Genomic DNA, 23981 nt, shown 5'->3' with positions numbered 1-23981 from the left:
TATATATGAAAAGTATGCCTTCAAGAAACATAACCTCAAAATGACAAAGTATGGTAGTTTTAATCTAAGAAGAAATTATATAAATCATATAACATCAAATGCAGTTAATTTATATTTTAATGTCAGTAATGCTTGTTAAATCTTTGAAATTATTTTTAAAGTAATATGGTATGGAATGAAAATTTCAGAACTCTTGAGAAATGTCAGTGTTTTTCAGAATTTATTTTATGATCTGATCAGCTTTTAAGGAAAAATAACTTAAAGGAAGGGCTGCAGCTTTTTTCAAATGTGCTTTCTAACATTATATTCTCATTTCCATATCTGTTCCCTTCTATTGACAGTACATCTGCAGAAATTAACTGCTTGGTCTGCTTCGGTGGTCTTTATGTCCTTTTTAAGTTTGCCCGCGTTCCTACTTGGGCATATTCACCTCCCATGTATTTACTGAACCCACTCAAGCTATTTCACTATTGCCTTTATTTCCCCCACTCCTACGTGAAAGTGCCTGCCCATATGCATCACAACTGTTCCTTGAGGCAGGGAAATCTCACTGCTCTTTAATACTGAATATTAATTTCTCTTGCTGGTTGAGGTATTTATCTGACTGTACTTACAAAACATGATGGTTTTTCAAGGCAGGGATTCCTTTATGGATTATATGATGTTCACTTTTGTGTTGACTAGAATTTATCTTGCAGTATTGCTCTGTTTTACCAGCATGAAGAACAATTTACCATGGATACGAGGTGTTTTGGTGCAGTAATTTTCTAGGATTATTGGTTTGAGGAGAACAATATCCAGTATCTTGTGTCCTTCTATCTGTTGGCACGTGGTTCACCTATTTAACTTCTTCATTTTGGTGGCTGTGAGAGCTGTCAAAGGACATGTAGTGTGGTGCTTCTAAGCTCTTGGTTAGCAATTACAGTTTTATGATCTGGTTTGGAACATTTAGTCATTGGAATGACTTGGTCCCTGGAGTAAAGTCTAGATTCTGAGATTGAAAACTCATTCTTGCTAGTTCCTCAGTAGTAGTAACTCATTTCACTATGTATGCTGTTGAACAAATTCTGATTCACACTTTCCAGTTGGCTGCTACCACTCCTTCAGATCCTTCAGAGTGCACAGTGAGAATGCTCTGACAGAATAGTAACCTAACTGGCATAACAAAGAAAAGGAAATAAAGAAACTATCACTGCCTCCCTTCTGGGGCAAGGTGCAAATTGATCTGTTTATTTCTAATGAGCCTTCTGTGTGTGGTCATTTCCTGCATGTATTTTGTTTGGAAAATACTGTTAAATGTGCAAGTGATTACTGAATGAATTTGTAAATATAAATTAGATTCTAGAATGTAAAGCAGACGGTTTGATCAGAAGTCTACACCAAATATTTCAACAGCAATTTTTGCATCAAATTTTTAAAGATTTTTATAACACAGAATGAAAATCACACTTAGATGCATCATGTGAACGTGTGTGTGTGTATATATCTGTACTGTATAAACATACTGGGATAAAGACCTGTTCTACAAAAGTAGGGCCACAATTTGTTTCCATGTGGAAAGATGGCACAAAATTGATGGTATGAAGAGAGCAGAATTCAGCATGAACTCTTCTGGGTCAAAAAATTTCAAATATGCTTTCTGTGCAGAAGACCTATTCCTAATGCTTCAAAAAACACAGTGCTTCATGAACCCTAATGATAACACTCAATAGCACCTTCAAAGACAGATCAACAACTACATGGGTGTGGAGAATGGACTACTGCTTGAATGTCAGAGTTGAAGTACTGTAGGAATATATGATGTAAACTGGTAAAGATATGATGTGTGACTGGTAAAAAGTAGTGGAGCACGTTCTTTTGGACAGAGACTGGTCAGTTGTACAGGAAGGGTTAAAAGCAAACCTCCCACAAAAGGGAAGTAATTTACAGTTCATTTCAAATGGCCTTAAAGGTAATTTATGCAATGCGCTTGTTGAAGAGGTAAATTTAATTTTGATTTTATTAGTCTAGATCTCTCTTGTAGGGTGATCCCTCTGTATATGGACATAAGGGTTTTTTCAGTAAGTATCCCATTTCTCCTAGCAATTATTCTTCTCTAATATATTTGGGGTTTGAGATGGGTCCTTCCAAATGCTGCCTAACACTTGTGCAGGACTATCTGAAGTAGTGCTTTGGTTGTTAAACCCTGTTACTTTCCATACTTTGAACTGGCAAACCAGATAAATTGCTGTTGGAAAAAATGCTCTTAAGCAAAAATTGGGATTTTTCTACTCAGAAATGGCTTTATTACAATCAAGTTGGTCTGTTCTGAGAGTAACTTTCTGTGCAACTTGTGACCCCAGGTTTCTAAGACCACATTGAAGCTACCAGATTGATCCAAGTGGATCTAGTGTGGAGATTCTGACTCCTCCAACTGTTCAAATTAACCAAGTACACATAAGTTGAGATTGAATTGTCAAAACCTGTGGCTAATAGAAAGATGTGTATGACATAAAGATTTGCATTGTCTCATACATTCTGCTTACCATTACTAATACCTAGAACGAGTCTGTCCTTCTAGCAGAATAACATTTGACTGAAAAATACCATTTCTCACTTAAATCAGTGTTTTGCCTAAATTTTTCCAGAGTAAAAAATAGTTGCACAAATGAATCGATGGGCTTTAATGCTTTTTTTTTTTTTTTTGTTAAAATTCAAATGCATTTTCAGTTTTTGGTTCTAAATTACAGTGTGTCTAATTTTAGTATTATTCTTGCCTTATTGTATGCATATAATAGAATATGAATACCCAAACTAGTTTATAACATAATATCTCCTTTCCTAATTGTGTATCAGAAATGGTTTTATAGCCATGGTTTACAATTTTCAGAGCTCATGTATTTCAAATCTGTTAATGACTGCTGCTCTACTTTGTTTTGTGGCACAAACATGATTTGACAATAAAGACACAGAATATTCCTAGCCAAAAAGAATATGACTGCAAAGGAAAATAAAATGTAGATATAGTAAATGTCAAATTATGACTAAATTGGACAAGTACAGAACATTCAGACCTGATTTGCTTTAAAGTGTCTAAATCATCAGAATTCAAAAGCCAGTGTTTTGAAGGCAAAATAGCCTTTTTAATGAAATGGTTTTCTTTATCCCTAAAAGGAAATTGAAGTGTAGTTGAGTTGTCTGTAAAAATATAACACAAATTCATAAGAAAAATTCACCTTTTTAAAAACAGAACAAAATTAAGTAAGAGGAGATAAGAGAGATAGTCAGGTTTTAATTTCATAAATTCCTGCAGAACAAGTCCAGTGGAATGCTAGGGCTGATGTAATTGCTACATACAATTGAAGGGAATTATCACAAAATGTCTCTTCTACTTTTGATAATTATACTGCAACCAGCCAAAATAGAAATGAGGAAATGTCACATTGGATTGGACTTCTGTTTCACAAAGCACTGGAACATCCACACTCTTCACTGTCACCTGCTGTGTTTTGATATGTCAGTCCCCTGGTTCTTAACATGAATTAGGTATTTGTTTACTTTCAGTTTCTTAGAAAATTTCAGCCTTAAAGTTTACCAGCTGTTGAAGTGCTTTGATGAGTAAGGTTTTATTGCAGCATAGGGGGAGTGAGAAAAACCTAAATCCATCAATTAATGGAGATGGGAAGGGCCTCTGGAACTCAGGTAACTAAGAGATGAATCCTAAAAGTCAGTCTTTCTGTTTGCGTGCAGTGATGACGCATGATGGAATTAGATGTTCTAATGGAGTTTGATGCACTGACGCTACAGTACCATGTCAGAGATTCCTTTTAAGAAAGCTCCTGGGAAACCTGCTTTGATAAAAAAGTATGGCTAACTTAGCTTTCATTTTTAAACAAGGAACTTTCATTTCTGTTTTGTCTGTTTGTCGTGTAGAACCAAAACCCCTTATCAAAATTCTAACTCGTTTTCTTCTTCCAAATAATTGCTAAAGGAAGCAATGGGCTACATTCTGTTAGTTAAGTCACATTTGCTAGGATTTTAGTAATTTTTAGAAGGCCAGGATTTTGTGACTACTATTACAACATTTACTCTGTCTCAAGAAAATAAGATTTTAAATTCATCTTTGAATCAGGGCGATATATGTTGTAATTACCCTTTTATTTAATTATACTCTTCAGTAACAGATGACAAAAATACCTTTTTCCAAATGAAGAAAAATGTTTGACCTGAAATATTTGTTTTCATACTTTTATTTTATGGCAAATACTCAAGTTTGGTGATTTTTTCCCATCCAACTTAAAATGCATTTCAAAATTGTAAAACCCATTGTAAAATAAAAGTGCTTTTATGTTCCACATAGGTTGCCCTCTTTATTTGTTTGAAAAAAATGCATGTTGTGGCTTATGTAAACCTATAGTTTGCACTGCAGTTCCTGTGTTGCTGCTAGCAAGAGCTCTACTTAAGTGCTGTTAGGTAGGTTTGCTTTTTAGCATAGTGTATGTGTGATGTTCTCAAAATTATCAAAAAGATGAGCAGGCCTGAAATATCTACTGACTTAAAGTAGATAATGATGAAGTTTTTAAGGAGGAGCGAAAGCATACTGGTGTTTTTGGAATGCTGACAGCTAAGTTTTTATGGTAATTGTTTAAACACACTGTTTCATTTATTTCACTACTCTTCTTTATATGTTTTTGGAATATAGGATGTACTGTGATTGTACATGTTCTGTGGACATTATCTGTTCTTTTTTCTGTATTCACTCTGCAGACAAGTACTTCACTAATGCATCTGTTTTCCTTTCTTTTACGTTGTTCTTAAAGTGAAAATGGGTGAATTAGACATGATTTAAGAACTGGCACAGCCAGAATATCCACAACTGTCTAGTTTCTGTCAATTCAGATTAGGTAAAATAAAATATTTGTTTTCAAATAAGTTGTGTAACAGAGGGTGAACAGACTACTGTGAAACGAATCCATCTGTCATAAAATGCCATATTACCGTATTACATCAGCAGCCCATTTTTTTAAAATGCCAAATTTAATTGTAACTGAAAGCTTACCATACTGTAATACAATTAGTAAGAGCAACTTTTTTGCAGAACCATAATTTAGAAGTTACTGGTAAAAATCTGTTTTGGTGGTGGCAGTTGTATTTCTGGAGTTAATGGATTTTAGTACCTCAGAGCAATTTAAAGGACCAAGAGAACTAGAAAATTATTTTTTATGCAGTATCTCAGTTCCCTAAATGCTGAAATATTGGCAGAAGACAAGCTTACCTCCTTCAGTCTTCCTCTGCCATAGGGCAGAAAACAATGTAGAATTTGCCAAACTACTTTGGTGTCATCATTTTCATTTGCTGGTGGAACAGGCTGTCCAGAGAAGAGGTAGGTGCCCCATCCCTGGACACATTCTAGGTCAGGTTGGATGGGGCTGTGAGCCGCATGATCTGGTTGAATATGTCCCTGTTTGTTGAAGAGGGGTTGGACTAGACATTTAAAGGCCCCTTCCAATCCAAAGTGTCATATGGTTCAATTATACATCCTTGCATTTTCATTAGGAATGGAGAAGCTTTAATTAGCTTTAATTAGCTTCCTCATTGTTCAGAGAAGGTTAGAGAACCTCAAGATATACGTAGGCTTATTTTCTAAATTCATATTCCATTTTCATATCATTGTTTAGCCTGAAATCTTATTTCTGTCAATGAAATCTTAAATATTTCTTGTAATTAAGTATTTGAAGTATAATGATATTGCTTTTTTTTTTTTTTTTTAAGACTCCTCCTTGCTCAACAGTCTACTGCTTTGTAATGTTCAGGATCATCTGACAAGCAAGGAGAAGGGATTCCAACCAGAAAAATTTAGGTTTAAAACCACTGTTAACATTTTCATCTCCTGCTTTTTATTCTTTAAAATCTTACCCTGTATACTGACCAGGGTACCAGAGTGTGTACTTTTTTTGTCTAATTTTTATTTCTTTCTTTCTCCTGCTGAATTCTGGCTGTTTGCTTTTGTTCCTCTTTGGAAAAAAAAATCCAAATCTTTTGAACATTTTTATAATGTTGTTTTGAAAAGTCCATCTGAGATCTCAGAGGTCAGGTTTCCCAATGAGCTTGTCTGTTTCTGAAATATACAGGAGACCCCATTCCTACTGTCAGAACCATCATACCTCAAACAACCCATACAAATTGGAAAACTCTTGGCTTTGAAAAACTATATTTTAAAAATATGTGTTTTGCCTAAGAAATGTTATTTCTGTCTCTGGTAGTACAGTTTAGAACCTCAAGTCACAGTCTGACAAATTAATAAATACTATTTATCAGTTTAGTTACTATAAACAAATAAACAAACAAAATGCTTCTTGGCTTGGAAAGGCCAGAATAAAAATACATTATGAAATATTAACAATATGAAACAACTTTAAAGAATGTTGAATTATTTACTTTAAAAAATAGTACCTTTGTCCTTAGCTGGTGTTGTGTTTGCATTTTATGAAGGCTAGGAAACTGGAAGAGGCAGCTACCAAATTTTTCGTATAGTTGACATAGTCTGCTTCAGTCTGCTGTTTACTACCCAGTCATATAGCATTAATAGTCATACAGTGAACTGGATGTATGTCTTACATATTTAGATGTAGGACTCTTAGGTGAGAGAAAGATTAATCCCGTTGAGAAAAATGGAAGTAATATGGGTTTGTTAAAGTAGTTCTGACATGCTGATTTCTCAAAACCTACAGTGCCAGTAGAAAAATTATGAATAATTTTTGTGAATTAGAAAAGAGATGCACTTTTTTTTTTGGTGAACTGCAGTATTAATTACACATTTTCAGTTCAATTTATCTGAAGAAGGGAGAGTAAGAAATAAATCAGGTGAAACAGTAGATTGGTGGTGGAAATAGGTAAATCTCCAGTTTACCCAGTGTATGAGGCAGAGAAAAAAGTCGTACCGTGTGACATGTTGGTGCATCAGACTACTAGCTCAACATTAGCAGTACTTGGGAGAAAAGAGAGTAACTTAACTGACATAAATCACTATCTACAGAAAGTATCTACTACGTGATATCTTCAAGATTTTCCTTCAATATTTTACAGTTTTGTATGATGAGGAATAACCTTTATCCATTCTTTATCTGGGGATCACTGACAGTTGTAGCTTCCAAACAGGCCACATGATTACAGATTAATCACAGGAGTTCAAAGTATGCCTTTAAGTTATCCTTATTTCAGAAAGTATTAAAAAGAGGTCGAGAGGTCTGTTTCAGTGGACCATTTATTTCGGGTTTTTTCAGCATTTTAAATTCTGAAATTGTATTTTTTCCTCAGATACCCTCTCTTTCAAATTAAACGTTGTTAAGTAACTCTGTGGAAAATCCTATGCTGTGCAGGAGTTGTAAAAATCTGAGCTGCCAGTAAATGAAAAGATTTTGCATATTCTGTGTGATTTCAGAAAAATTCACATGAAGGTTGCGCTTTTTGCCCCTTTGAAAGAAGGGGTTTGTTTTCATCATCTGTATTAACTAGTTCACACTATTGTAAAGTGGATGCTGCTTCTTTCATAGTAGCTGTGACTTTGTGAGTGTCATGTCCATTCATTGTCCGTAGGACTCTCTGCTTCTCTGGGTATTGACACACTGCTCAAAGCAGGCAAGGCGCAGGAATGAAAAGCAAAAGAACTACTTGCATGATTTGTAATAAACAAAGCATTTTAGATGTGTAGGTAACACTAGAACATACTTAAAGTCATCTCTCCAAAAGCACGGTTCTAAATTAGCAAAGTGTGCAGTCTAGTAGTGATGCAGGTTCAGTGGTGAGCATGCAGTGCTGACAGCAGGGACAGACCCAGTGGGACCATTCATCTGATTAGAAAATACTCGGACCTTGATAATAATTGCACAGAACTGGCATCTATTTTAAAATAAATTCAAAATAACCTAAATTATTCTTAACAGAAGACAAAAGCTTTCCCTGCACTCATTTAATATAAGCATAAACAGCTAGTCTTTTGTTCCAACCAATTTGGAACATTACCAGCTTGCTGTATCTGACCCAGTACAGATCAATAGGGCAAATAAATTTGAATCTTAATCAGAAATTCATAAATTGATTAGTACAAATGCAGTGATGACAGATAATGCTTCAATACAGGGTTTTGTACTTCATGCAAAGCCAGAACAACTTTGGCTCTCCACAAATACTCTATTTGAGGACAGAGTAAGAACTATTTACTCAGACCAGTGACTTCAAAGGTGTCAGTACCATAGGCACATGTAGTAAATTGGGCTCTTCAAACTGTCTCCATCGCATCCATTTGACTGGAAAGTTTTGTGTTGATTTGACATTGGACAGAACAGAGGTTCTGAAGATGAAATCAGGAATTTTTGTATTCTTTTCATTGAGTAAGTTATTCTCCAATTCCGTGTTTAACAGGGAGTACTTAGGGCAGTTCCCTGTATTAGCAGACTGGAGAAGCAATATTGCTGACTTACAGGACCTCCTGACTACCTGCTTTTTTTTTTCAGCAAGATCAGACAGTTCACGCGTGATCGTTACAAGAAGTTTGGTTAATTTTGCATATTTAAAAACATCTTTCAACATTGTAATTCAGTCAAAAATGTAAATGTACTTTTCTGGACTTGTGAATGTTGTATACTTCATTTTCATCTCAAGTAGGAATGAAGAGTTGCAATAACTGTTCTGCATTAAATGGAAAATGCTAAGATCTTTGATACAGAGGTGTCAAACCATCTCATTTCTATACATTTGATTTAGAAAAAGAGTTGTCATCACTCCTGACATGAGGTGATTTGCTTTACTTCGGTGAGCAACACTGAAATATTTTCTCTGGCAATCAGTTTGCTTGTATCTGTGCTTGTCAGCGCAGCCTCACGGGATTTGTAGTTCCTATATTTAGTGCTCTTCTCTGTGATGCAGCCTGACTATCTGAGCAGAGCCCCCTGATTCACCGAGTTGGGCAGCTCTCAGGTGGCACTGTGATGATTCAATTAAAGAAGGATATTGCAGTGATTGCTGCCATGTGTAGTCCAGGCAAAGTGCAGCTCACATGGGAAGACAGAGAGTTTGAGGCTCCTGAAGTGTAACTCTGATGGGGTAGTTTGGCCATTCATGTAAAAATGCAGGTTTTTTGTCTCAGTGAACCACACCAAAATACTTTCCTACAAATTTTCTGCATCCTGCAATTGCAGGCTTTTTATTTGATGGAGGTCTCAACGGAAAATTCATAGTATAACTGGCAGTGTGTGAGACCGGCCATATGTAGTACAGTGGAGCACTTCATTAACAACTTTGGATGAGGTTTGTAGTTAGCTCCACTGGGTTATTCCACCCCTGCCTATGGGTAAATGGAAGAAAATAAATTTTAGCAGAATTAACAAAGCTGTAGTGTGGATGGACCCTGGTACATGCAACATAAGAGCAATCCCCTGTTTTGAGGTATGATAACTGCAATACAAAATCATGCTTAGTTTCATTCTAGTGTTCCTGGGTATACTTCTAATTCCCTGGCACTGAAATATGTCTAAGTAACAGAAATCACACTGGGATATCTGTAAATGTGTAAGTAGGTCAAGGCTTCAAGCTTTTACCACAAATCTCTTGAACTTCAGTTAGTTCCAGGCCATTGCTTTCTTTTTCTAATCTTGGAACTCTTTTATCTAGTCATCATCTTTATGTAGAATTGATTTAGGCTTGCTTTTGAAGTGAAGAAAAGTCTCTTGCCCTGTACTGACAAACTTGATCTTTTAGCTTTTGTTGTCTTTGAATTAAAGAAGCTTCTTAAGAAGCAATGATGTTGAATTTTGGTGCCATGGGACAATTTTTGCAAGATGTGTGGATGATTAGCAATGAAATTGATATTTAGGTTTAGAATTTAAATATCAGGTCTTGCAAAACCTTATGGCACTGAAGGGAAAGGAACCGTAAAAATTCTGGTCCTAGGAATAGTATTCATGACACTTAGATGTAAGTAGTTATGGATACTAGTTCTGTTTTGCTGTCAAGACTTCCAGTGCCAATAATGGAGGAAGACAGATACCTTTGCATAGTGACTTATGGTTAAAGATAGAAAGGGTGAATCGTACTCCATATGAGAAGTCTCTTATGATCATATCCAAGAAGAAGAAAAGCCTAATAAGCATAGTCCTCCAATGGACTTTTAGTAATACATATTGAGAACCATCACCTTCACTTCCATCTAATAATTTTTAACCTCTCTTCCCCATGGTCAAGTACTGGTTTTGTAGCTTTGTTAGTTCTCTATGGGTTCTGCCCCTGGGGTAAGTCTTGCATGTCACACACCTAGCTCCCAGTGCATTTGGGGCAGAGTCAGTGGTCATTATTAGGCAATGGTTCCTGTATCCTGTAGCCTTTCTATTACAGGATATTGCTATCTTCCTTCTTTTTGCTTCATATAGATGCATTGTCACTGTTGTCGTACATTTAGTCTTTGAAATAGATTTCCAACTCCTTATGTGTCAAGATTAAGACTTCATGTTACCTCTACAAGGAGAAGCGAGAAGTTTAAAATATTAATGTTGTAAGTTTGGTCTGAGTTGCCTATGCATCAGAGAGTTAGTGAGGTTTTGTCAGGGTTAGAATTGCCTCACTGGTAAACAAATGGCATGGGGGTTTTTTGAAGTATACTTTTATTTAGAAATGTTCCTGTAGAATCCTTCCTGCACTGTAAATTTCCTTCTAGCTACGCTTTCCCTCTTAATTGTGTATAATGATGACTGAAAAGGTAAGAGATGTGCTTATATAACTTACTTAGGGCTAAAAAGATCCTATTGCACAATCAGAGCCACTCAGATTTAGCCAGGCAAGCACAGAACAACAGAACCATAGAAACCTAATTCTGAGGTGAAGTGAAGGAGCTTAAATTTCACGTTTGAGCCTTGGGTCAGGTGACTCAGAAGCAAACAATGATACATCAGGAAGGAAAATTATTATATCAGGCAGCAGCTTGTGTTTCCCAGATTAGGCTTCTTGAGCAAAATTAGAAGAAGATTTTTTTGTCATCATTCTAATTAAACTATTCTGCCCTTTTCATTGTCTTAGGTCATTGTTGATGAATGACAGAGAAGTGCCTTGAGTGCTGCTTCACAAATATAATTAAATGAGATGTTTTTCAATGGAAGGGGTTATACATTTGTGGAATTTAAAGCAGCTAAAACAGAAATGGGGACTATGTATATTGAAAGTTAAACTGTGCACCTGCATGTGTTGGATTAGGTAGTTTTGAATCTTTAATTGAAGCAAGTTTATATGTTTAAGATTTGAGATGACCATGGAACACAAGTGACCTTTTAGATTCCTGCACAAAAAGGGACAAGTCAAATAAAGAGTTTTGTAATCTAACATAACATACAGGATCCCTGGTCAATTTTAAGTGCTGAGGAGGTGTAATTTTGCAGTGCAGAAATCCTGAAGCTCACTTTGCTAATTAAAAGTAGAGAGCTCCCCCACAGCTACAGTCCCTACCAGAGTTAGGTTTATACAGTTTAGATTAGATTTTGTCCATGAAACAAATTTAGGAAATTACACGTGGATATCAGTTAATTTATTTCATGTACCCTTGAAAGACTGATTATTGACCGTGTGGGGAATGCTGGGCATTAAACATTTGCACTGGTGTGTTCCAGAGAAAAAGGTAACTGCATATTGCTACCTGTAATACTATGTTCCAGGATTGTCCCCTGCAGCTGTAGTAATTCTTATTATAATGCAAATATACCTTTATTGTATTGCCTTATGTATGGAGTTGTCTTTTGAACTTTGTACTGGAGTAACACATTGTTTTCCACTCTGCAGTTCTAGCAATATTCTTCTAAGTTTACAATGCATGTATGGTATTTATCATCAAATTTACTTCTGTCCATTTCCATAGAAGACCATGAACCTATGGTTATAATTTACTTTATTATTTGAAGCAAAGATATTCACTTGTATTTGAGTGATTTATTATTTACTTAAGGCTTCGGTAAGGGAGCTTACCAACTAAATTTAGAAGAGGTTGAAATAAGCCTTCACTTACATGGATAATAAATGTAGCGACTGATTCCATTTCATAGACAACAGTTTGTCTGCTTGACAGTTTCTTCAGAACATTATTAATAGCCTTTTCTAGTTAAATAATTGAATTCCATGTCAGATGAAAGTCATTACAATGAAAATGGTTCTTTTCTTCTGTTACATTTGTGCATGCCTTAATTCTGAGCAATAGACTCGGTCTTCCACATCTTGCTAACAATATGTACTTCTTGCATGTACTTACTGTTTTGGACTATGCCACCAGATTTGTATCCCTTGAGTTGTTCGCATATGAACTATAAATACATGGAGCATGTGAATCTCCAGACATTCTTTGTAGAAATGGGTTTTTCATGACCTAACTAATCAATTTTGTTTTAATTTTTGGTATGGATTTTTGTTGTCCCTAAGCACACTACCGGTGGCCCCAGGTCCCTTTCCCTCTCCTGGCTCTATACAAGTCCCTCCATTGGGCTAATTATAATGCAGAGGTGGAACTAATGCTGGTTTGCTGATTTTGAATGTTATCTAATGCGTAAACAAAATATGCAATGTGCAAGAATAGAAACTGCTGTTGTCAACCAATGACTCTATGTAAGTTTTCTTTGTGTTTTCCATTAAAAGAGCTTGGTGCTCATAGTTCACATGAAAGTGAACCTTTGAGCTGGGCATACATGATAAAATCTATGGGCCAAATTAGCCTAAAAAATTGAGTTAGAAAAAAGTGACCTAATGTAATAATATAACACCCCCACAAACCCCCTGAAACAGCAAAGTGATTTTAAATAATTTTATGTGCATTCCATTACCTACAAAAATTCTTACGTTTCTGGCTCTGCTGTCTCCAGGGATGCAAAATTGCATTGTTGCTTTTTTTTTCCCCTCCTCTCAAAAGTAAAGAAGGAATTTTTGCTTTGAACTTAAAAGCTCTATTTTTGGTTTGAAGAGCCTTTTTGACAACTGTATCAGTCCCCTAGTAGGCTGTATGGGTCTATTTTGCTTTTATATGTGGTACAATACCAGTAATACAATCAAAACGTGAAGTTCCATATCCAGCAGTGGTTTTTATCTAGTTCTTTTTACAACTTTTAGCTACTTTAAATCTCTTTGTTCTGAGTTGGTATTTCTTTCTCGAGAGACTTTGAGCACATGTGGGTTTTTTTACCATCTTTCACAAATAAATTACTTGCAGTTTTTTAACACGTTCATTAAAAATAGAGAATATAAATTATAAGTTAAAAAGGAAATAGCAAGAGTGGACCTGTTATACTGAGAAATTGATCTAGGATTTCTAGAGTTTTAGGAAATAATCCTGGATTTCTTTATTCTTTTTTTTGTTTTCTTTTTTTTTTTTCTTCTCTGTGTTCAGATGGAAGACGTCATAGCCCGCATGCAAGATGAGAAAAATGGGATTCCTATTCGTACAGTCAAAAGTTTTCTTTCCAAGATCCCCAGTGTCTTTTCTGGTAAGAGTCTAAGTGGATTTTGTGCTATTGAAAGTTTCCAGTCTACCTTATGTAAGGGGATGCTCAAATGGAATACGACTTTAACTATATGCAATGGGGAATTCACCTGGTCTGGAGGAAGCATTACCTATCCTTTGAATACTTTAATTACAGGAAATTTTGATATTTCTCTCACATTGGAGTCAGCTTTTACAGAGTTCTTTTTGTTCTGTAAATTAAGTGAGAAATACTTAATTTACTACAAAAAGTCAATTATCTGAAAATGCATTTCAGATCTGGTGTTTAGCCTGTTTTCATGGCAAGTTTGAGATTAGTGTATAGGCCAGTACATGAAGATAAGAATTGTCAAAGCTGCGTCACAAAAGGAAAATCATCACTGTACTTTGCAGTAATACAGACACTGAATTGTGGCTATGGACATTTATTACAACGTTTATGATCAGCTTTTGTAGCTGGCTCCGTGTGCCCAAGAAGGTAAGACTGAGATGTCTGTGGTGATTTGGAAGACAGCTGTGAACTTTATACCTAACCTAAGTCAGTATTGTCATGTGCACAAAAAAAGTCTGTCCATGTATGAATTCGTATAAGATATTTATTAATTTATTTATGTATTTTTCTATAAATTTAAGCAGTTGTTATGTGAATATGTATCTTTTTATGCTACCAGAGAGTATGAGGCTCCTTTCTAATAGACGCCATTGTTGAACTTGTTTTTTCTGTCCTCTGCTAGCAGTTGCAAATTTTGTAATGGAAAAGGTAATCCATGCATAGAAAGTATTTATAGAAGTTTGCACTGTCCAGACCAGCAAAATTTCTATACTTTAATTTTCAGCCTTTGGAATGTTTCTGCTAGTGAGTAATTCTGGAACAAAGAAGGAAAGAGTCTTAAGAGTGAACAAAATGTCTTAATGATTTTAGAAACTATCTGCACAAAATTAGCTTCTGAAGAATGGACCTATTTTTCCCATAAACTAGTACAGCATGGCATTCTATTAAATGACCCATGTTAATTATTGTTCTCTGCCTTGACTTGTGTTAGGGATTTGAAATGAACAGACTATGGTTATTTGTATAGTAGGAAATGTTATTTTTTAGGTTTTTTTTACTGGGATAGATGTCATACCTTTTAAGGTGGTGTAGGAATATATGAACAGTAGTATATATATAGCAGTCCCTGATCCAACAACTTTGATATTGAGGCGTTAACTTTAGGAACACAGGGGGACATAGGAGCATTAATTTTTTTACCTTTGCAGATTCGCTTCCGCAAGTACCCGGGCAGTAATTTTTGCTACATGTGACTGAAAACCACCAGAACAGCACAAGTGTCATTTTAGTTTGTTTAAGCCACCTTCCTGTCAGTTCTTTATCCTGGATAGAATCCAAACTCTTCAAAGATTCATATGGAGAGTAGTGGATTTCTTTTAATGAGCTAGGCATTTGTATATATGTAGTGAACTAATCTCAGCTTGAACTCAAACATCTTGATTGCCAGGAAACATGGGGGTATTGCTGTCTAAGGATTGTGATGATAACAGTGAAAATTTATGTAATAACAGTTTATAGTACTGTTATTACCCACTGAAGCATCCATATGAAAATGACCAAATTAAGAGCAGATGCTCTCCAGTTAAAAAATACATATATATGTCTATATGCTCATATATATGTGTGTGTATGTGTGTGTCTATGCATAAACGTATGTATTATACCCAGCCATCTGTCCAAGTTTATGTCCCATAAAAAATGGAACTTGGCAATTGCTTGTTTGTAGGGATAAGCAAAATGTTAGAATAAGACCTGTAAGATTTCTTTAAACAACATGAAAAATTAAGGATGTCCCTAAATTATATGTAGGAATAGGGTCTTATGGGCTATCATTTTCATTACGTTGTTATAAACGCAAGAGAGGTATATTTTTTTTTGTTTCCTTTTATTTTGTAGAATTCCTTCATAAAGCTGCAAGTGAAAAAACAGTTGAAAGAGCAGTCACTTTTGAATGCAAAATTACTGACCGTATCTATTTAAGGATGACTGTATTAGCAAAATAAGCCTGGGGAATGTTATCTGAATTTAACCTTTTAATAGAATGTGGTGATTCTAATAAATAGGATGATGTGATTATATTATCTCATTTACTGAGTTATTCCTTAAATGTTTTTACAAATACTTACAAAGGGAAACATTTCAAATGCAGATAATTCTCTATAGGCCGTACACATTGTTGTGCTTCAGGAAAACATGAAAATAATGCTAAGTAAAAGACTATTTCACCTTGTGAAAATTTGAAAAAATGATCAATTATGTTGCTTTATATTTCATATATTCATAGAGCAAATAAGTTACTTGATGTTGATATTTGTACTTTTTTTTATAAGCAACCTACTTGAATTCATATTTCATAAAATTGTTCAGAAGTAAATAATTTAGTTGTCTTTACCTGATTAAAAAATACTTTATAATGGTTTGCAAGCTATTTGATGAAAAAGGCCCACATATGTGTTGTAACTACTATTCATATTTGCATCCATATTTAGGAATGTTTGACTTTATGCATCAAATTTACCTTGAATTGCAGACTAATTTGGATCATAGCATCTCAGTCACCTAGAAGTAAGAGGTGAAATGGTTTGTGAGAAGAATCCAGTCCCTGATCAAGCTCCCATACACCTTATATGCCAAGATATAAATCTCTGAAAACAAGGTGGTAAAACCTTTAGCAGTTATTCTGGTTCAGTACCTAATTTCATAGTGCCAAGAGATTCTTCCTAGCTGTTTAGCATTAATAATGCTAATGATACTCATTTGAGCTAGTTAAATAAATAACTCTGTATGATATGATAACTATTTTATTCAGATAATGACGGTGAACAAGTTACTGCATTACAAAGTCTTGAATAGAAATGATGGAGCTTATTCTACGTAGAAATAAACAGTTATAAAATACATCCTTGCCTAATTCCAAATGGGATTCAGCATAAAAGAATCAGTGGAAAAACGGCATTGGGAATGGGCTACTCTTTCACTTGTGCTGCCTGCAGATCTGCAACTGCATGTGCTCGTCAGTGAACATCTGTGGTGTATTTTGGTGCGTCATGACAAGGAAGAATAAACACCAAACACCCCAGAATTGTTCTGTACTGTAGCTTCTTGGGTCTGATGAGCTAATGGTTTGCTTGCACTCAAAGCTTATTTTACACTAAGGTCTGCATCATTCAGTGTTGCAGAGCAGATATTTAGATATCTACAGTCTACATGTCCAGATTTTCTTTTGTTGGGGTTTTTTTTGTTGTTGTTTTGGGGTTTATTTTTTGTGATTGTTGTTGTTGCTGTTGTTTGGGGAGTAGGTTGTGGGGTTTTACGTGACTTTTTCAGCATAATTCTCTACTGACTCATCCTGACACTAGCTTACTGCCTTCTGGGGCCATTGTAGCTATATACTGTATGCCTGTTACTGTTTCAGTGAAAAATATTTTTGGTAAAAGACCCAAGCCTTTACAGAGTCTCGCTGAATTGTCTCATCAGGTTAGTGCTTGTGAGGGTAAGTACAGTTAGGTCTTTGAACAGTGAGAACATACAGTGTGTTGTAGCAGATGGTCTTTGTAGTGATGGTTCACCTCAAGCTGAGTCACCCATAATCTTACTTGCAAGCAAGATGCAACAAACAGATGAATTTCCATGGGTAGCTTTACAGAGAACAGACTAATATACCCATGTACCTACTATGCTAATGCATGAAACCAGATTTTCTAGATCATGTTTTAGATCCTACAATCGTCACTTAAATTGTAGTATTGCATTAGTCTTGATTGTTTAAGCTTATAAGCAACGCTATGGTGTAAATGATCATTATTTGAGGAATAGCTTTCTGTTTTTGAGAATGGAATAATCTATTTTTATTATCACAGAATCACAAGGTTGATCTGCTTATGCCCATTCACATTGTAATCTTGAGTGAGAAAACTACATCAGAGATTGTGTTTTAAAAATTGCATTGTTCTTATAGTGTATTCTCTAGCAGAGCCTGAACTCTCTGTGAACTGATTATATGTCAGGTAACAGGAAGTTTCTTGAAGGAGGGATTGAATCAGGTTTCTCAGGTTGCTTTAAGCGTAGTTAAACACCAGAGCATCTAAAGCTGGGCTTGAAGATGACACTGAAGTAGTTTCCTGTGTGGTTCTTGGGAGATTTAAGTGTTTAATGGCAAAATTTTAGTCATGCCTGTCTGTGGATCTAAGTGACTTTCTGTGATTAATGCTGATGACCACAGCTATGGGCACTCAATTTTCACAAGGCACATGTTTAAAACAGTGATTGATGGCTGACTAGACTGCAGTAATGCAGGACCCCCTGTATGCCTGCAGTGTAGCCATTGCAATGTTATTAATCAGATATATACTTTGGCTTTGATCAGAAACTTTAAAGGCTCCAATGAAAAAATAGGCAGAAGAGTTTGCTCTTTCTATGTGATTGTTCATGTTGATGATCCAAAAGAAGGGCTTGAGGTTGTTGTCTCCATGGTTTTAAAAAGTTTATGGAGGAGTGAAGAAGATTGCCAGTCAACAATAATAATTGCATGAAGGTTGTCATGCACTTTCTTTTCTAACACTGATTAGAGCACTAAAAAGAAGGTATGGAACATGGTTCACCATTGGGCCTGGAAATGGAAAAACCCTTGCTTGAAATTATGAATGTAGGGAGTCTGACATATGAATCATAGGGATTAGAAAAAGCACTGAAATATCATTTTTATTTTTACTAAGGAGAGACAGCAAGCAAATGCCAAAGTTTGCTGTTGGCTTTCAAGCAGAAAGAAATGTTCAGTTAACAGACAAAGCACTGATGCAGCTGAGAGTTTGTTTTGGGTGGTCTTTGTGGAGTGGTCAGTATTACTACTGAAAGCTGCATAAGCAAATCATAACATGGATACAGACAAATGTAGCCATACAGTGGTGTCCTATGGTCAGTGTGGAATACTGGCTTTAGAGAACTTCAAAGTATCTAATACTTGGGTATGCTTGGCGATGAATAAAATCTGGGGACAATGTGCCAACTAAGTGGTGCGCAAGTGTGAATGAGGGACACTTCAGCGTTTTCATTGAAGGAACAGGGAGAACTATGAGGAATGCAAGGTCAATTAAAGAATACATGCAGAGACAGAGGAAAAAGTATTCAAGGAAAGCATGTTCATACCAGTTTCTGATGCGTGGCTCAATAACTTTGGAAAACAGTCACAGCTTGAGCCAACAAAAGTGCAGAAGGAGATAAGTAGAAAGGTGGCTTTTTAACATCTCCTTCTGAGTTAAAAAGAAAGTGAAAAGATTCATTTAACTTTCCCAGGAAAACTTAATCCATGTGAGGTTTTTTTTCTCATTCCTAGATGTGAAGCTGCTTTTGTGCTTTTTCCACAGACACTGCATTTTCCCAATTTCTAGAAAGATTATTGCCATCACATACCATTTTTATTCATCCTTTTTCCTGATTTCAGAAAATGCTTATTTCTCTTCTAGTTGGGAAATCGTTAAGATAATGGAATGTTGCATTTTGATTAGCAAATGTATTCATATAATCATTAATTACTATGCTTTATTTAAACACTTGTAGTGTGCTTGGTAAAAAAAGATAATTTATGTATTCAAACATAACAATTCCCACTGAAAAGCAGACCAGTACCCTTAGTAGCCTGGTCACATGTAGTGAGGGACCCCAGAGGAAAGCAGCGTGATAGTAACTCATCTCACCCACAGATCACAGGTGGGTGAGCCCAAGGAGTGAGTCATGGGAGCTACCTGCAACAACAGTGTTGCTTGTTGTATAGAGGCAGGCAGCAAGAAATAGAGAGCGGTGCAGTGGGAACTGGATGACTCAGGAGACTAATAACAAGAAAGAGAGCATTTCATCTGTCATTAGTTTTGATCTTGCCCAGCTGAGTAATGAGTTGTCAGCATCTGATGACTGTTCAGTGCTGCATGTGAAATGAGTTGATAGGTTTATCCACTTTAGTACTAGAGATTACCTACCTGAAATACCTGATAAAAGGGAAAGCTCTACTACTTGGATTGACAGAAAAAAACATGAAAGCATAACGCCTCAATTATCTTGTACATTTGAGGCAAAGTAACTTTACATTATAGGTATATACAAGAAGTTTTGCAATTCCATTATTTATACCTTTTTGAGGATAAACTATCCATTTGGGAGAAGCTAGGATTCCCATCTCCCAAGTCCCTAATTTTATGGACTTTTTTTTTTTTGGGGGGGGGGGTTGGGGGGTTGCTGTTCCTTTTAGTGTCTCCAGTGCTCGTTTCATCAAGGCTCTGACTTTCTTGTCTGAATTCCTTCCTCCCTCCCATTTCCCTGCATTTTCCTACAGTTATAATTTAATAGTAGAATCATTGCTGCTTTCTTTATGCCAAATCAGCCCCTTGTTATTTGCAAGAAGAGCCTTCGTTGTTAAAGCTGCAATCTTGCTGCCTTGATGAGGTTCCAGTAAAATACTCTGGTGAAAAGATCTCATCAGCACATGAAGGGCAGAAGCTGGCTCCTTCCCTCTCCTGAGCTGGTTCAGAAGGACAAATACGAGCAGCGACCTGCCATCTTTACAGTTTCACTTTTCAAAGCAGAACCTTTGAGAATGAAAAGTTAATAATCCTCCATCCCCAAATGAATAGTTGGTTTGAAGTTAAAACACCAGTCTCTCTTGTGTGTCATTTCCATGCATCACTTTGTGAGAGTGACTGGCCTGCATTCAAATGTTCATGATTTTTTGAGTCATGAGTAGAGTAAAAGTAGTGAGGTAACTACCTGATTAATGAATGGAATGGTGATTTGTATGCATGTCAGAAAGCCAAAGTGGATATTTGAGTGCTGTTTGCCTACCTTCACCTCCTGTTCCTGTGTCTCTCTGTCTTGGCTGCATCACTGGGATTGTATCTGTGGCTCTTAAGCTGCTTACAGCTTGACAGAGCTTTTTTATTTTATGGAAAATCACGTTAGTGACAGTGTTGCAGTTGTGAAGCTCAGAATGGCTGTGTGACAAGCTGTGGTGTGCTGGGATGAAGTAAGAGTTCAGTGTTGTTATTCACTTGAACTGTAAACTTAATGGAAGAAAAGAACCGTTTCAGATAACTCCAGTATGACTGTGATCTTCATTTTCATTTTAACGCATGTGCTAATATCAGACCTTTAATAAGACCCTGTCAGAATTAAGAGTTTCAAAATGTGAAAGTATTTTCACTTTTTATTAAGTAGAACAACAAATTCCCCTTTAACAGTTGTTGCTTCCTCCTAACCAAATAACAAAAAGTTGTATTCATATGTTTACCTTCCAATTCAGTGGTGACTGCCATTGAGAGCATTAGTAAAAAGAAGGAAATGCAGTGAACAAAGTTTGAGGCAATTTTACAAAATTGTTCTAGGAAACTGAAATATACTGAAAACCCATTGAAAAGTCTTTTGAAGCAATCTGTGTGCAAAACAGTCATCATAAATGTCAGTTCCCTGAAAGTCAGTAGATACGAAAAGCTTATTTTCACAGACATTTGCAAAAGCAATAGGTCTAGAAGTCATGCATTGATAGGCAAAAAAATCTTAATAATTGTTCTCTTGTCGTGAGACAGGAGATTGCTGGGAATGTTCATCTTATTTGTTCGTCCACATGAAGTGCACAGTTTGAATCAGATGATCCCCTGTTTCCCACACGTTGTGTAAGGTCTTACAGCTCAGCATGTTTCCAGAGAAACAGCTCTGGGGCTTGTTCCTAACATTTGTTCCTAACTCTTCCCATTATGTTGTTTTGTCATGAAAATTCTTCCATCCCTTTCCTACACCACCTTCTTCCTAGCCTCCTTGTGTGTAAGATTTTGCCAGTGTTTTTAGTGGAACAGGGCTGCACCTTTGAAGTGTGAGTACTTTTAAGATGAGTACGGAAAAACCTACTGCCTTTACTATGGCCAAAAAAGTACTCAGTTTGCCACCCTTACCACCCAGACTCTGGACAGTGGATGTGTAACATACATGGAAAATGTTGAGGTGAAAAGGAAGCCCTTAGTCAGCCTCGCATCAATCTGAGTTTGGCAGGAATTCTACGGAGTGTGACAGCTTCACTTTAGGGACTTTGCTATTTTTTTCTGGTGTAACACCAGTTAATAACTACTTTTTGTTAGGATGTTTCTTTAACAGCTACAGTGAGTAGTATGTATAGAAAACAGAGAAAATAACCTACTACCAACACACACAGGCAAACATGCATAACATGCATCTTTATGCAATGTATTTGCCCATGAAGACAGTGCATAAACCATCAGCTTAAGAAAAAAAAAATCCAATTTAAAGCTGATATAAGCAAAATCTGTGGTAGTGATTAATAACATATGTTCATTGGAATCTGTTATACACATAATCAAAGTGTTGTAGGAAGACAAGACTAGAATATGTCTAAGGAAGAGCCACTGTAGAGAAATATATTATGGATGTCTATGAAAATACGGTTTTCCTTCCTGACTATCTCTTGAAAACAACTTTGAAAGAAGTACTATTGATGTTGCATACAGGCACCTGTATTTTAAGTAACAGTTTTAATTAGGAAGCAGAGCAAAATATACTACTTGACTCCATCAGTGTATGAAATACTTCTGTGATGACAAAGTTGCTGATTTAAATCGCGTAAAGAGAAATACACAGACGAGAAATGTTTTCTGAGAAGAGAGTTGTTACTCTGCTTGCTGTCACTAATATTTGAGACAGGAGGGAAATTTGGTGCTCATGTTAAGAATAAGGCAAGAAAGTGTTTAGATAAAGACAAGTGAAATCTCAGCATGAAGTCCTTTCTGAGTGTTAGTAGTGGTCTTACCACAATGTGAAATCTGTTTCATTATATGCTTGATATATTCTTTTCTGGAAAGTATCCCAGAAATGAGCATCCACTTAAAAACAAAGAGAAATGCAGTCTGGATCCTCTAAATTCAGAACCCTTGAGTCCGAAAAGTATCCATTGTCTTGCCAAAAATCATACCTTTGCAATAGTACATAGGTTTTCTAAGTGTAATTTTGTGCGTAAAGCTGGGAACATATGTTAGTACATTTGGGTCTTGAATTATATGGTCAAGTAGAATGGAACAGAATAATTACAGAGAGTATCTGTGTGCAAGGCTGAGGTTAGGCAGGTACTGGAGTTGTTTTATAAATAGAGACAATACATGTTAATACAATTATGTTGTGAAGTGTGCGTACAAAAATATCCAACTGTTAAATTTATGTGGCATTGTATGCTGTTGTCTGGTGGCAGTTTTTTGCTTGCTGGTGATTATTTATTATATGTGTATAGGAAGCAACACAGACAAGTGAAAAGTATTCCTGATACAGCAATATGTATTGTAGATACAGATACAAATAGTATATTATTTAAAGGTCCCCTGCTAGGTGTAATACAGCATAAACATATACACATCCTTTTGTTTTTAAGATGGTACAAATGCATCTGGGATAGTAGTACCCTATTCCTCTTAAATTACATCTAACATTTACCCATTTTATGACTTTTCAAGCAATGTGATTTCTTCCTGCTATGGTTTTACCATTTCAGTACATGAAATTGTATGTTTAAATCTACCATTTTAAAGTTATTTGAAATATGTAAATGAACTGCATGCAGAGAGAAAATTGATTTGTATTTGCAGATTTCAATCTGTTATTTTTACAGCCAGATTAATATTGCTGGCCAGCAGGTAAAATGATAAAATAAATTCAAGTAATTCCCTGGAGAATATGCCCCTTAAGCAAGACATCAAGTTAGCATGGTTTACAAGGGGACTTGTGATTTAGCTCCTAATTCTGTTGGTTCCAGCTATGAGGAAGAAGACTTTCTCATTGCAGTTGTATTGGAATGTTGCAGACTTGCCTTTGCAAAAGAATAGAAATAAATTCCAATAATTGTTATTGTTTGCATTTCTGTTCCTGATGAAGTTTTCCACAGACTAGTTTTTCATGGTACTATTATCAAACGGTGTACGTACACTTTACAATAACAAATGTACCAATAGCATCAGGATTTTCTGTGTTAGAGGGATGCTGTTTGATGACACCCACCTCACTACAGACAAGGTGTGCTCAGTCTAACTTTGCCTCACCTAGGAGCTAGTGTACATCAGGATTGTCTGCAACTTTTTTCCAGAGCAGTTGCCTGGTATGGGTTTCTTTGAGTGTTTGTTTCATCTTGGAAAGGTTTATTGAAGTGGTTGATCACGGCACAGACAGCAGTCCATTCTCTCTGTGTAGTGTATCTGCATGCATGAAATTTCTTTTTGTCCAGGATGCTGAGTATTTGCGATGGGAAGTGAAGCAGAACAGCAAGATCTGAGTTTTCATTTCTTAGTTGTTACTGCATGTTGTGAGATAGCTATCTGAAAAAAATCCCAGTTATTAAGGACTCTTTTTTTTTTCTAGAGCTTGCTAGACATTCTGTGCCACAAATATCTGAAATACTAAAATAATTTCCCC

The 23981-nt window shown here is 36.0% G+C and overlaps 1 protein-coding gene across 13 annotated transcripts in view; it reads left to right on the top strand.

Moving 5' to 3' along the window:
• Nucleotides 1-23981, top strand: part of RGS7 (regulator of G protein signaling 7) — a gene marked incomplete at both ends in the record, with an annotated part of 245311 nt that overhangs the window by 91341 nt on the left and 129989 nt on the right. For all 13 annotated transcript variants that reach the window (XM_084261614.1, XM_084261619.1, XM_084261613.1 and 10 more), the window contains one exon: nucleotides 13388-13484. In XM_084261614.1, the coding sequence (XP_084117740.1) occupies nucleotides 13388-13484 (97 nt within the window). The remainder of the gene's footprint in view (nucleotides 1-13387; nucleotides 13485-23981) is intronic.

The sequence above is a fragment of the Gallinula chloropus genome, assembly GCF_964237585.1.
Source record: "Gallinula chloropus genome assembly, chromosome: 3".
In the NCBI taxonomy this organism is placed as follows: Eukaryota; Metazoa; Chordata; class Aves; order Gruiformes; family Rallidae; genus Gallinula; species Gallinula chloropus.
The sequence above is the reverse complement of the archived record's forward strand: the minus strand, read 5'-3'. Positions and strand labels throughout refer to the sequence as shown.